This window comes from Ochotona curzoniae, unplaced genomic scaffold (assembly GCF_017591425.1).
Source record: "Ochotona curzoniae isolate NIBS_2020 unplaced genomic scaffold, NIBS_Ocur_1.0 scaffold_3835, whole genome shotgun sequence".
In the NCBI taxonomy this organism is placed as follows: domain Eukaryota; kingdom Metazoa; phylum Chordata; class Mammalia; order Lagomorpha; family Ochotonidae; genus Ochotona; species Ochotona curzoniae.
In genome coordinates this window covers 7,559,187-7,574,891 of record NW_024467114.1, presented here as the reverse complement: position 1 = coordinate 7,574,891, position 15,705 = coordinate 7,559,187, and the positions used below count along the sequence as shown (strand labels likewise).

General features: G+C 45.8%; 1 protein-coding gene across 1 annotated transcript in view; it reads right to left on the bottom strand.

Moving 5' to 3' along the window:
* CFAP69 (cilia and flagella associated protein 69) overlaps positions 1-15,404 on the bottom strand; it is a 46,684-nt gene extending 31,280 nt beyond the window's left edge. The window contains exons 1-5 of the mRNA XM_040964500.1: positions 15,285-15,404; positions 7,828-7,887; positions 6,514-6,579; positions 3,462-3,571; positions 85-161 (exon numbers count right to left, since the gene is read on the bottom strand). Coding sequence (XP_040820434.1) covers positions 85-161; positions 3,462-3,571; positions 6,514-6,579; positions 7,828-7,887; positions 15,285-15,404 — 433 coding nt within the window. The remainder of the gene's footprint in view (positions 1-84; positions 162-3,461; positions 3,572-6,513; positions 6,580-7,827; positions 7,888-15,284) is intronic.
* Positions 15,405-15,705: the final 301 nt, after the last annotated feature.

The following is a 15,705-nucleotide window of genomic DNA, read 5'->3' as shown; positions in this document are numbered from 1 at the left end:
AATTTAGTGCAGATAGGCACTTTCTGTCAGTAGGAACAGTTGATTTGTTTCATTCCATTCTACCACAAGGAAATCACAACTTACCCAGGAGTGCAATTGAATTAGCAGTGTCTTCAGCGAAAGTTATCTCATCCGAAGTTTTCTTTTTCAAAAATGGCAGGCTTCGGTAGGGACGAAGAATGTAAGAGAGCTTTTTAACGATGTCCTTGATAGAAACATCTTTTGTAAAAAAAAGGATGGGGGCCCTAACTCCACTGAGATTGGCATACATTCAGAACTCTACTAAAAACACCTCCTGGCATGGAGAACTGCAAATAAACCTGCCATATGACCCAGCGATTCCACTAAAGGAATATACCCAAAGGAAATGAAAACTGCATATGAGAAAGGGACCTGTAATCCTATATTTACAGCAGCACAATCTACAATAGCAAAGTAATGGAAACAATCCAGTGGTTAAAGAAACTGCGGTACGTCTACTCCATGGAATATTACTCAGCTACTAAAAAGAATGAAATTCTACTGCAACTAGACGGTCCCAACTAGAGACCATCATGCTCAGTGAAATAAGTCAAACCCAAAAGGACAAATACCATATCTTCTCTCTAATATAAGGAAACCATAATGCAAATTAGACCTTTGTGGTTTCTTTTTGTCACACATTCATTGGATACACTGTGGTGCATTTTTTCGACTCTATGGAGATTTTTTTCTTTTTTCATTTTGTCTTTGTTTTAAGCTTATATCTGTTACCGACTTCATCTTGTGGCTTCTCACTTAAGGGAATGTATAGTGATGGAGTAATAGAGACTACGGTATCCAGATGTGAAGATACAATGCAACATGCATCCCTACTTCCAAATCAAAGATGGATTCCTGCAGGAGACCAGCTCCAGCCGAGGTCGGAGCTCGGGAAGGGCACATGGAGTCGGTGATAAAGACAGACATGGACACTGTCACTTGGAGCCCTCTCGCAACGGCTCAAGAAGCTGTCATTCTTAATTTACTCAGACACATCACAAGCTTCGGCACAAACAACTAATTGTTCTATTCTTACTTCAAGACTGAGGGGGCATGTACAGACATTTGGTCACTCCGTCTGCACTTCAAAGCTAAGCAGGTGCCCCTAAAGATAATTCTGCAAAACCTGTACTCATATATTTCAAAACAAGCCATTATTCATCCTTCAGTAGTAGCCAAGGAGCGACAGCCAGGACTCCAAGGCCAAGGCCCATGCGATCACCTGCTAATCATCAATAATACATTCCTACTACATTCCTATTTCTACAATTTACCCATCTTTTAATGGAAAAAATATGTCACAAGGAAAAACGTAAAAATCCAAGACAAAAGTTTCAGATGTTAAATCCCTCGACAACCCCATAAACAATCAAACAATAACTATAAGCATATTTCTTTAATAAAAGTATCCTTAATTCCTCTAGCTAAAAATTATAAAAGTGGCTAAAACAGTTACATTTTCTATGTTCCAAAGAAATTGCAAAGACAGGCTAGCCTTTGAGATCACAGTGACTATATTTATTGCCAGTGCAGTTTCAGCTCTCACTCCCATCACTTGCATTAATATTTAGGATATTTATCAAGCCCTTTCCCAGAAGGTGTGCTACATGTCTGGGCCTGACTCTGAGGCAATGGTTAGCACACAATAAGATGTCCAGAAATGGCATGGGCTTAATTGTGCTCTTGTGTGAGCTCTTGTTAAAGGCCCACTCACCAAGACATTATCAGCGACATTAACTCTCAAGCTCACATCGGCTGCAAAAACCACTCACAGGAGCAAACAACAATGTCTCAATAGATTGCAGAATTCTTAGTGGGGTGCTTGAGTGTCCATGCAACCAGGGGGCGAGACCGCGTTAAGGGTGGTCACAGCGACACCAACCGGGCCCTGCCAAACAGGGGAGCTGTGCTCTTCACACCTTCGTGTCATCCACACCCACTGCACGGACCCCAGCCGATTCCCAACAAAACTGTTGGACACGTCTAGATAATGGGATGCTGGATTGTCTGAAATTGTCTGTACCAGCAATGTTGGGGCACACTTAAAGAGCATACTGATGGAATTATAACTTGTTATGAACGAGTATACTATTGTAAAAATATGGGGAAAATCAGTCAGGGGAAAGATTTTTGTGGGGGGAGATACCAGATCCTACATAACTGTACCATAAAATTCAAAATAAAACAATAAATAAAAAGGGTGGGGAAAAAAGTTTCTTTCTAAAGAATAAAATGAGAATCATATCCTATTCTTTCGTTTCTTGAAAGCAGGAGGGCATTTATTTATTTATCCTGGTTCCTATTAAAAAGTAGGACATGATGCAGGCATCCAACAATTATTCTTGATTATTTTATTAAGATATCAACAATATTAAATTTAAGATTGTAAATATTATTGCTTATAAATCCCACAGTGATAGATGCTATCATGAATACATAGTAGCATGAGTAGTACTATTTGCATATAAAAAAAACAATGTTATTGAAGATGTTAAATAGGTAGAAAGGTTTAGAAGATAAAATTGTCAGTTTATTTATTATGGCAATTCAACATGTAACTAGCTAGGCCACTGTGTGGCAGCAAAGAGGCACAATGTAAGTCCAGCTTCTGACCTGGTGGTAAAGGGGGAAATGGAGCATGGGACAAAGCGCTTTTACCAATAACTTCTGATTTGCATTTAAAAAAATATATAAACCTGGGGCTGGCTGTGGCACAGTAAGCAAAACCAACACCTGTGTGGCTGGCATCCTATACAGGTGCCCAGGGAGAGCCGAATGCTCTATTTTCTGTTCAGTTCCCCGCTAACATGCCTAGGAAGCCAGCGGAAGACAGGCCCAAATGCATGGGTCCCTGCACCCACGTGGGAGACGTGCAAGAAGCTTCCGACTGCTGGCTTCGCGCTGGCCCAGCCATTGTGGCATCTGAGGAGTGAAGGGGAATTTTCTTTCTTCTCTCTCTCTGTAACTTTGATTTTCAAATAATAATAATAAAAAAAAGGTAAATCTTAAAAAAAAATAAGCCAAGCATAACTGATAGCTTTTTCTTCATTCAAATTTATAAATATCAAAACTTGACATAGGGTTTATTATTATCAGAGTCAAATTATCTAAAAACATAAGAAAAAAAATAGACTGAAACCAAAGATATTATCTATAGATTAACTCAATTATTCACTCTAAAAATACAGTTGCTTGGTTTAACCTAAAATTTATCAATCACTCAACATCAACTAATTACAAGAATGTATTTTAGTGTGCTTATTTTTGTGGCTCATCATCTCAACTATGATAAAACTGACAACTTTTAAAAATACAAATTGCTGGACGTAAGTGATCAACTTGCAGAGTCTGTACACCCCACAACACATGATATCTTTGTGATGCATAATAATAAAACATCACATTCTAATACAAAATGAAATTAAAGAAAATCTACTTACCCACACAATTGTAGGATATCATGTGTAGATTCTATAAAACGAGGATGGTGTTCAATTTTTTCTGCACACAGACTCAGAATTTTAAATATCTGTGCTAAATCCCTTAAGGGCTTGAGCATCACTGGTTAAGGAATAAGGAGGAAGATTCAGATCGCTGTTGGCACATTCCAAACAGCACTTCTGCTAAGAACATCTACGGAATCCCACCTATTTTGTTACATGGGGCACATACTGCTAAATTACTTTTGTTTTGAAGTCTAAAAAAATTAAGGTCCATTTTTTAGAATAGTATTATTTTGTCTCACTAATCTCTTATTCCATTTTTTCCTGTCATCACAATTTTAGAATCAGATTACCAACTACAAACACCACGGATTCAGCTGATCAGTAATATACTACTGGCCATGCATAACATGCTACAAAAAGTTAGTGATTGGATTCAATTGTATTTTCTCCCCAACCTCCTACATACAAACATCCACTGTTCCAGAAATAGTAACTCGGAGGCTTACTTTATATTACTGCCCTACTTTACACTGAACTCAGACTCATGTTCTTGCATTGAGGGTTTACGGTGGTTAGGAGTTCATTTTAACTGGTATGTTGGGTGGCTGGGTGTTCAGTCCGGCGGGTGACACACCTGCAGCCACAGCAGAGTGTCTGTACTCAACTCCCAGCTCTAGTTCCTGCTGCTGCACACCCTGGGACGCAGCAGGAGTGGCTCAGCAGTTGTGTCCCTGCTACCCCTGTGGGAAGCCTGAATTGAGCCCTTGCTCAAAGTGGACCGAGAATGAATGACGCCATTTCTCTCTTTCAAATAAACAAACAAAATTTTAAAACTAACATGAAAGCAAAACCTTATCTTCTAGATCTTCAGGTAAAATTATCTTTCTATTTTACCCTTATAAATAGCCCCTCTGTTGCGTAAACAAATTCTGATTTTGTTCTAAAGCCAGGAGATCAGGGTAGCTGTGACTTCAATGTCTTCGGTGAATTCTACTTCCGGCCCAGAACAATGGCTCAGTTTGCTAATCCTCCCCCTTCAAGTGCCAGCAGCCCATATGGGCATCGGTTCATGTCTCAGTTGCTCCATTTCCCATCCAAATCCCTGCTTGTGACCCGGAAAAGCAGTCAAGGACGGCCCAAAGCCTTGGGACCCTGCACCTGCTTGGAAACCTGAAAGAAGCTCCTGGCTCCTGGTTTTAGATCGGCTTAGCTCTGGACATTGGAGGACTGAACCAGCAGATGGAAGATCTTTCTCCCTGTCTCTCCTTCTCTCCGTGAATCTGACTTTCCAGTAAAAAAATATATTAAAACAATCTTAAAAAGAAGAAATAAAAGCAACTAATACAGGTACTGAGGTGCCACTTTACAACAGGAAGTCACTGGCTACTAGCGAACAGTGCTTAGTATGCAAAAACCCTTGGATTGATCCCACAGATCCATATGGAACCAAGGTTAGAAAGGAGGACAAGAAGATTTAGATCAAAGTACAGGGCAGCTTTTTCTGACTAGAAGGCTCACAGTGTTTGACGCTGGGACAAGCTAATGTTCTTTAGACCAGGCCAGAGATGGTCTACATGCATTCTGCTGAAAGTTTATAGGACACTACCCACTCAGAGACTATAGGCTTCCAGTCTGAAGTAAGAAATTGAGAACGGACAATTAAGAACTTTGTAACAGTCGGCTATTTCTGTGGCACTTTTATTTCTTTTTAAAAAGATATAGTTATTTATCTGACAGGTAGAGTTACTAAAAGAGAGGAAAAAAGAGGAGAGGGGAAGGGAGACAAGAGGGGAGGGGAGAGGAAGAAGGAAAGAGGAGAAGAGAGGAGAGAAGATTGCTTTGCTGGTTCATTCTCCAGACGGCTTTAACAACTGCAGCTGGGCCATGTCGAAGCCCGAGCCTGGCACTCCATCCCAGTCTATCATGTGGGTGCAGGGGCCATTTTCTACTGGTTTCCCAGTTGCATTAGCAGGAGCTGAATAGGACATATGATCCTATGATGCTGACATCACAGGTGGCAGACTCATCTGTTGAGCCATACTGCTGCCCCACTACTATTCTTCATAATTGCACACACACACACACAAACAGGGTTTTTTTTTTTTAACAACAAAACAGCACATTGCCTGAGACACAGATGGTTTTAAGGTTCTGAAGCATAGCGGTTCCGTGTATTTTGCCCAGGGTGGCAGACTGAGTCAGGATACTGCATCCATACAATGTTAATCAGATTTGCCAGCACTTGCATGTATATTGTCTCTTCTCATCAAACTCATTAAGTGTGACTGTTCCTATTTTATACGAATGGAGAAGTTAGGAAGCTCAGCAAAGGTACAAGCGCTCATTAAAAACTGGTAGAAATAGGACCTGACTGGTCCTACTAACTATACCCACAGTCCTTCTGAATCTGTACAAAGTGACACCAAGTTAATTGCATTGCATTGTTTTTTCATTTCATCTATATTCTCTGACAGAAAGTAAAATTCTGTGAAAACACAAAATGTTACATTATTTTTAAAATTATAGACACAACGATGGCTTCCCCAAAGATGCCATGCCCTAACCTAGGGAATCAATGTGTATGCTGCCTTCCACTATGAAGACACTTCCAGATGTGATTCAAGGTCTTGTGCACGTGGACACAATGCAATTACAGGGATCCTTCTACAGCAGAGAGGGAGGAGGGGCAGCAGTGAGAGAGAAGGAGAGGGGATGTCATAAGCCGAGCTGAGAGTGATGCCGACTGGAAAGAAGACGGCTATAAATCAAGGGACCCATGTAGGGAGCCCCTGGACAAGAAAGGCAAGACAACGGATTCTCCACTCGAGTCTTCAGAAGGAACCAGCCCTCCAACACCTTGGCTGTCAGCTTGGTGAGGTGGGGTTTGTACTTCTGACCTCCAGAACTATAAGACAGTAAGCTTGCATTATTTCAAGTCACTAAATTTGTGATGATCTGTTGTTGCAGCAACAGGAAATGATACTTTTCTGACAGAATTCCTCCCATTTCAGAATAAACAAAATTAATGCACACATGTGAAGGATACAAGTCCATTCTGATAAGACTGTGTCACTTTCTTGACAGCTTTCAGTTGTTTTTCTTCTAAATCATCCTGAAACAAATGACCTGTTTTAGTCTTATGCTATTAAGTCGGTTGATAAGCCAAATACATAAACAGTACACATTACAATTATCAAGTACTTCTTCAGATAATGTATTTTAAGCAATACAAAATATTTCCTGAAACAGTAAAAGCAAAAAATAAAGCTAGCATTTAAATTTTATTAGAAAATTGGGAAATAAAAGTAGGTTAGTGGGCCCGGCAGCGTGGCCTAGTGGCTAAAGTCCTCGCCTTGAATGCGCCGGGATCCCATATGGACGCTGGTTCTAATCCCAGCAGCTCCACTTCCTGTCCAGCTCCCTGCTTGTGGCCTGGGAAGGCAGTCGAGGACGGCCCAATGCTTTGGGATCCTGCACCCACATGGGAGACCTGGAGGAAGTTCCTGGATCCTGGCTTCGGATCGGCACAGCACCGGCCGTTGCGCTCACTTGGGGAGAAGATCTTCCTCTCTGTCTCTCCTCCTCTCTGTATGTCTGATTTTGTAATAAAAATAAATAAATCTTAAAAGAAAAAGTAGGTTAGCCTAAAAAGCAGCAGTTACTTCCAGATATAATACTAACAATAGTTGAATAATACTAGTAATAGTTGAAATGGTATGCTGAGAATATTTTCTCTGCAAGGCAGCAGATAGGCACTATGCACATAATTCTTTATTCAACTTTACAATGACTCTGACATTAGGAAAATATTAGTAGTACTAGTATCCTCCTTTTACAGAACAAGAAGCATAAGTCAAATCACTGTAATAACTTATTCAAAACACACAGATAAAGAGCAATGGCATTGATCTGACTCCAGATCAATTTTGTAGCTCTTAAGATATGTTTAGAGGTGTAGCAGTCGAAGCCACACCTCCAGTGCTGGCATCCCATACAGCTGCCAGTGTGTGTTCTGCCTGCTCAACTTCTCATCCAGCTCGCTGGTGGTCTGGGAAAAACAGTGGAGGAAGGCCCAGGCATTTGGGCACCCACGTGGAAAGTGGGAAGAAGCTCCTGGCTCCAGGTTTCAGCTTCGCCCACCCCTGGCCATTCCAGCTATCTGGGAACTGAAGCAGTGGGTAGAAGGTGGATCTCTCTGTGTGTGCATATGTATTTGTGTGTATGTGTTTATACACACACATCTTTCAAATAAAACTTAAGAAAGCATTTAAGAAAAACACATTCAGGGTAGTGTTCGAACCAAGCATCATCAGTCACCATTCAGGGAACTAAAACTTTGCAAGTGATGTAGCTTACTCACTGTATCAGTTTCTTTGAGGAGTCGGATAACACGCTTAAGGTCCACAGGCTTGAAAACACCCTGGAAAACACACAAATCCTAGTATTCTACATCACAAGGATAAAAAGCAGCACAGCAAACACACTACTTTTCTAGCATATTTTCCCCTCTGCAACTTGAAAATATCTTATGACAGTGAGAGCAAGAAGAATAAAGAGCAGATGAGATTTTTAAAAAAAGATTTATTTTATCTATTCAAAAGGCACAGTTACAAAGCAAGAAGGAGAGACACAGAGAAAGCTATTTGCTTTCTGCTGGTTCATTCCCCAAATGGCTGCAATGGCCAGAGCTGTGTCAAGCTGACGTCAGGAGCCAGCAGCTTCTCCCCGGTCTCCTATGTGATGCTGCAGCCCAGGGACCTGTGACATCCTACACTGCTTTCCCAGACACCCAACAGGGGCCTGGGTGGGAAACGCAGTAGCTGTATTCAAACTGTTGCCCGTGTGACGCCAGTGCTACAATGAAGACAGCCTGCTGCCAAGAAGCTCCTGGCCTGCTGGCTTTGGATTAGCTCAGCTTTAGCCACTGTGACCGTGACCATTTGGGGAGTAAACCAGCAGATGGAAGACCTCTGTCTGTATTTCCTTCACTCTGTGTTGCTCTGCCTCTCAAATAAATGCACATCTTAAAAAAAATAATTTTGGAGGAAGATACCACTGAATTCTAGAGTTATGTTACCATTTCATTAGCCCTGAATTATCAGGTATGTGCATGCATGTTACATTAAGTTTGCATGTGGAGACCCACGGTAAGACTAACAGGTGGGAAAGCCTCTTGTTGAATGAGGTGCTCCTTCCTTCTCAGCGAGTACTAGCACTGCTTAGGTCATCCACATCAGAAAACAGGAACCTTTAAGGTTTTACATCTCAACTTTTCATCTTTTCTTGAGTCACTTTCCCTTCCTGGTTCCTCAGGTGTCATTTCTCACAGTTGTACAGGTTTCCTGCTGTCCCTCTAGCATCCACTCCTGTATCCTTCAACTTCCTTCTTTATGCTTAAATAAACATCTGATCTGAACACAAGCTGTGTGCCTCACTACTTTTGCCTCACTCCAGCCTCTCTGTTGTCACTTTGTTATAATCTTGGTCTCCTCCTTAGTTCATTCTCACAGGTCCTTCAAGATGAAGCCCTGGTGTCACTTCGCCAAGGGATAAAAAACGCTAGAAACAAAAGTCTCTCCTCCACGCCCCCATGGCACCTGCGTTTACACCGGCTTGAATTCCCACTCCTGTCACTTTGCTCTGAAACGGCTCACATGACTACCCCCCACCACTCTGCACCCTGCAGTCTACATGAAGACCAAAACCAAACCCAAACCAAACCCAAACCAAACCCAAACTTGTTTTCTGGCATTCCCACACCCAACACTGCATCTGTCATAGCAGAACTGTTAACTGCTCAAAGAAAGCTTGGACAATGCAACCAACCGCGAAGAAGCCGTTTTGTGACGAGGTTTATCTGTGGGTGACGGGCAAAAGCGGAGGTGCTACCTTCCCAAGTTTGAGGACTTATGTTGATACATAAGTCAATCCACAAACGCTGCTTTGGTTATACACATTTCAAGGATTCCACATATGTGAGAATACAGACAGATAGGTACTGTGGGTTTATAGTTTTGGATTTTCTGCAGTGTTTGCTTGGAGGGTTAGTCAATATATTGAAATAAAAATCATCACAGGGCTTTCTCTTCAATCTCTGTGTGTGCTGTTGGATTTCCCTCCCAGAGGGGCAGGGATAACTTCTGTAAGACACAGAGTAGTGAAGACGACAGCATAGAATCCTCTAGAACATCTCACTTACCAGTTCATGCTACTCTTTGTTTTCCTACTTGGTGTATTTTTGAAGATTTCTTTCTTTGCCCCCTCCCTGGTCTTGCCCCACCCCCAGCCTCGTTCCTTAGCCATTTCCTACTTCCACAAATATTTATTCGCAGGTTAGATGCTTCAGGAATGGTGCAGGCATGGGAACACACTGTCTTTTTAGTTCAGGGGCACCCGTCTGCAGCAGGATTTTAAAGAAGGCCTTACATGTGACACCAAGACTCTTAGGAAGCCACTGAAGGGTTCTGAGTGACTGAATATGTACCTGGATGGCAGCCAGATTATAAATACTAACACTGCTCCGGGGCTACAACCTCTGCAGCAGCCAGTCTGGGAAACGAAGCCACAGCCCCACTGCAACTGGTCCAGACATGTCCAGGCTTTGGTCAATGACTGTCAGCTTTCTCATCTATTGCCCACCCTGCTTCTAACTCAGGACAAGAGAAATCAAACACAAAGCACAGAAACAAAAAGACGTTTTGTTGGCAGAAGAAGCCAACTAAATGTGTGATAACATGATTCCCAAGTCAATCTCATAGGATGCCCTGCTTCTATCCTGCTCACCTCCAGCTTTCCCATGGCAACCGCCTCCACTGAGAGCAGATCAGAAGATGTCCCCCCTCACCTTTTCCCACTGCAGAGCTTCCCTGCCTCCCTGCGTCTCTGCCCACAGCAACAGACAGCGGCAGCTGCCGGTCTATGCTCTCATTAGTGCGGCCTTGATCGCCGCAAGATTCAACCCCAACAATGTAAGTAATGGGACCATCGTTTTGACTGCTCGGCGGAAACTGAACCAGACGGGACTGAACCGGAGCAGGGAGTTAAGCTTGTAATTCTGGAGCTCTCCTAAGATTCTGGCAGCTGGAACAGGCAACAGCGACTGGAGTTAAATCATCAAAGAAGTAGAACTGATGGGCACAGTGGGAAGAGGAGGAACGACAGGATGCCTTCCCAGCTTGAGGGACTACCCAGGTGACCTGGCCTTTCGCCCTCCGGGCGTGCTGAAGGAAGAGGCTTGAGCTGGACAGGACATAGCTTTGCAGCAGAGGTTTTTGAAATAGGCCTCAGTGGTAATGGAAAATTTGTGGTAAATGAGGTCAACTAATCACAAATACACATTCATTCCACAAATATGTATCGAGTGTCCCTTGTGGGCCAGGCTAGGACAGTAATTAGAACCTGCACCATCTCCTTCTCCTATAACAAACAGCTAGACTTTGAGGGAGACAAAGTGAGGAAGCTGTATAGTTCAGGACAAGATGATGATATGCTAGAGAAGATCAAGGGGGTGGGAGGTGCTGGGGCGCTGTGGAGTATGGTTATCTCTCTAGCAGTCCCTGCAGGACTCGGAGAGAGGGCTAACCCTGCAGTGAAGTCTTGAAGCAGGTTAAGGCAACATGCTGGCTAGGGCAAATGTCAAGGCCTGGTCCCCTTGACGACAGGCCAGGAGGCCAGGGGCTGCAGCTTCACGGAAACCTTCCTAAGCTAGAAGAAGCTAACAGAGGAAGGACTTCTGGGAAGGACATAAACCTATTAGGGTTTATGGGGGAAGGGGGTTTGGAGAGCTCATGGAGAAGTTGCATGAAAGATAAGTTTATTTTGGTGCAAACGTTCTTTTGAAATCCACAGTTATTGCTGTGATATGGATTTTCCATGAATTCTTTGAAGACCAAGTTAGTATCTCCTACTCCTGTATTCTAGCAGGAGAGACAAAGCTTAGACAAATGAAAAAGTGGCCAACAGAAAATGAGTAGTGTTAGGGGAGAAGCCGTGTGGCCCTGAGCCAGGACTGTCCCCAATCCTGAGAAGACCTACCGGGATGAAGGCCAGTGGAAATGGTGTCGTCCCGGAGAGTAAGAGTTCGTGGAATGCACATGAGAGGCAGCGTACACACATTTAATAAATATTTAATATCACTCTTAGACACCAGGTGTTGGGATGGGTGCTGTCCCGGGGGGCACTATGGAAGAAACCAACAGGAAGATTCCCGTCCTGGGTATGACACAGACCAAGCACCCGTGCAGGGAGCGACCAGAGAAGCACCAGGAAGGCACTTCAGGCTGGGCAGAGAGCACGGCTATCCTCCGGAGGACTGTGATCCTGAAACTGAAGGTCATTCGGGTAAGTTTTGGGAAAATGTCCTGTGCTCCATATTGAGGATGACGACAGCGCATCTGTGGGCCCAGCTAGGCCCTTGTTCTTTGAAAACAGCCCCACAGAGCAGGTCAGGGTCACGCGGGACTGGAGGACACTCCTGTACAGCAGAGTGTTGTTGGAGGAAAGGAAGCAGGCCTGGAAAAGTGAGGTCAGTTAGTGGATGTAATTAGGTGAGGTGAGACACAGTGAGATTCTGAAAGGAAGAGAGGGCGGGCTCAGGGGAGGAGAAAGCAGTATCTGAAGCAAACAGCCTGGGCAGGGAGCAGGAGGCAGGATGCTTGGCTGACCAGGTGGATGCGACAGAATCCAGGATGGACAGATGCCCCATGGTGGCAAGAGAAGACTGCAAGTAGTTCTAAAGCCCTCCTGGTGCCCCGAGATTTTTTCAAATCTTCTGATCTGGTGAGTGGAGGACTGAAATTCTGTTTTGTTTTATTGTTTATCCTTTTAGAATCTGAATCTGCAGGACACAATCTCCTACAGCTTTCCTGGATTGGGTGGGAAACTGCAGTGCTGGTTATACTGCCCTGTGGGACCTGGCATGGCCCCGCCAGCGGCACAGCACCACCCGGGGACCTCCTGGAGACACAGGTCCTGAGGTCCGTCCCAGGCCTGTACGGGGCCAGATCTACCAACTGAATGAGACGCTGTGTGCTCCTCAGGCACTCTGCGGTTAGCCCCTGTCTAAAGGGCTCTGCAAGATCTTCAATCAGGGTAACATGAGAACAAGTAGGAGACAGAGGAAGGGCAACCATCATCACTATCAACAAATGCAAAAACGGATACTACTTCAAGTACAGGTGAAATATACATTAAAAATGTACAAACTAACTTGCACATTTTGCCTGCTGTCATAGGTAACAACATTGAGGCCTATCTCCTCAAACACATAAACTTGGCTGGAGGTAAGCGAAACAGTTCAGATTTCACTCTGTATGAAATTGTCAAAGGCACAGGCAGATGACATGCCATTTCTGAATCAGCAAGTCTCCAGCTGCCAGCTAGAACTGTCCTTGGAGAGACAAACGGCGCAGGTGGCTATCTGGATGAAAAGCAAGTGTTAGTTCAGGGTGATGCAGCCTCACTCACACCACCTGGAACAGTCAAACAATGAAGATCTCCAGAGATACCCGAAGCTTTATGACCAAATGCTTCTGGAAGCTCTAGTGCCTTGGATAAAGGTGGCTGCTGCTGTTAACAACTGCATATTTGTGGCACTATACAAGTTCTCTACAGGCATGACCTCATCCAATCTTAGAATGAACATCTGTAGTGTCATTATCTCCATTTGACAGAAGGTAAAATACGTGCTTTTAGGTCCATGGCTCGTAAGCCATGGAGCTGCTGTAAGGAACTGAGTGGCGTCCACACTCACTTCTGGCTGCCAGGACCAACTGCTTCTCAAGCAGACGTGGGTGAAGGGTGCCAGGGTGGAATGGCTGGACAGGACACACTCAGAACAAGAAGCCACCACCACTTCTAAAACATTTTTATCCTTTAGAACATTTCAATACTGTTAGAAGTAGTTATTAACAAGCCACAGACAGGATTAATTTCTTCCTGGAAAAGAAACCAGGATCTTGGAAGGAAAGATAGTGATGAGAGAAAAGGATAGATTTAAAAAAAAAAAAAGAAAAAGAAAAAAGCACGGTGGCTCAGCAGGCTAATGCTGTACTTTGGATCAAGTGCACCCTGTCTTGCAGTGTTGGGATTCCGCATGGGTAACTGCTTGTATCCTGGCAGTTCCACTTCCTACCCAGCTCCCTGCTCATGGCCTGGGAACGCAGCAGAGGATGGCCCAAGTGCTTGGGACTCTGCACCAACGTGCTGGGGCCCTGAGGAGGCTCCTGACTCCTGGCTTCAGACTAGTTCAGCTCAGCTCTGGTCTTTGTGGTCATTAGCGGAGTGAAACGACAGACGGAAGAATTTCTCTGTTCTCTCTGTAACTCTGCTTTTCAAATAAAAATAAATAAATCTTAAGAAAGAAAAAGACAAAAAGGAGAGCAAAGAGAGAAAAACATACACACAAGCATCGATTTTAAAATTTTCTACACCAACATAATTCCGTTTTCCAAGAACTTAAAAAACACCCTGGCATACATATACTAACTACACTTACTGAGCTTTCTTTGGTATGCTGTGGCTTGTTAAAAGCATATCTCCTTTTTCCTTTAATAATAATAACAATAATAACAACTGAAATCGAAAGGGCAGGCAATCCGAGGGCCACGGGTTGCCTCAGCTCACCTTCTCTGTATCCGGGGGCAGATCCATAATGCTGGGCATCCTCCCAGCCCTGCCCTGGGACAGGAGAGGGGTCACCTCTTGAGTACTTCTCCCGGCCTCGGGCTGCAATGGCCCTGTCCCCTCCTTAACACTGGCTCCTCTCTGCTCCTGGAGGGACCCAGGGACTGGAGCAGGGACAGGAGCACAGCCCGCTCCCCAGCCCACTGGCCCTCCGGGAAATGCCCCAGGGTTTGGGGCTAGGCGCAGCTCACAGCAGCTCTAGGTGCTCCTGACGCCAAATGGGGACTCGCCAAGCCTCCACAGGGATTCCCTGGGGGTCCCAGCTCATTAGTGGGAGGCAGGACCAGGTTCCTCTATAGAATTCAGGGCTCCCGGGACACCCGTTGGAGCCCTGAGGTGAGTGGAGTGTGGAGATGGGGTGGAGCAGGATGGCAAACCCTCCTGGAAAGTAAAGGGTTTGGGATCTGGAAACACCCCGGCCAGGAACGTGTGTGTGAGTGTGAGTGTGAGTGTGAGTGTGAGTGTGAGTGTGAGTGTGAGTGTGAGTGTGTGTGTGTGTGTGTATGTGTGTGTGTGTGTGTGGTGTACTCTCTAAACGGATATTTCTTGACTGAAAAGAACTACAGAAGCCAACCCCAGCACGGTCGGAATGCACTCATTCTCTTCTCTCGCACGTTTCTCCAGTTTGCCCTACAATCATCACCGGTGGAGAAAATCTGAGGGTCGAGGGATCTGCTTGTGGCATCCAATCTCACCAAGGAGGCTATTTCCCAAGCCTGGCTCCTCACGGGCTGAGCCCAGGTCAGCGCTAGCGCCCACACAGGACGGTCCCAGAAGGCAGGTAGGCAGGATGCAGCGCGTGGCGCCGTGGGGTTGTCCCCACCTTGGGCTCGCCCCGTCTCTTCACGCGCCCTGTCTCTCCACGCGCCCCTCTCCCCCTCGGGCTCGCCCCGTCTCCACGCGCCCCTCTCCCCCTCCGGCTCGCCCCGTCTCCACGCGCCCCTTGCCCCCTCGAGCTCGCCCCGTCTCCCCACGCGCCCCTCGCCCCCTCGCGCTCGCCCCGTTTCCCCACGCGCCCCTCTCCCCCTCCGGCTCGCCCCGTCTCCCCACGCGCCCCTCGCCCCCTCGGGCTCGCCCCGTCTCCACGCGCGCCCCCGGCCCCTGTGACCTGCCTCCCCTGACACCCGCCCTTACCTGCGCCTCCTCGTCCGCCGTCACCAGCCTGGCCACTGGGGTCTGGCGGAAGCTGCTGGTCCTTTTGCTGCCACCGTACCCCTGAGGCTCGGCCGTCGCCGGGGCCTCGAGAGTAGCCATATCGGTGGGTGGGTACAGGATGAGGGCAGAGGTCCTCCTGTTCTTCGCTGGGCAGGCAGCTGCGAGACCCTACTCCACCTCTACAATGCCGAAAAGAGAAGATAGCCTGCGAGCAACTGGAGTTGGGTCTGGCGGCCTCTGCCACCGGGGAGCTACCTGTCCGGCGCCGCAGCCGCCCACCCCGGGTCCCGCGACGCCAGCTGGCCAGCCGGTTGCTAACACACGCTGGCGCGTTGCTAGGGGCGGGGTCAGAGGCGGCGACTGTTACGGAGAGCCGGAGAGTCAAACTACTCCAAAGGCT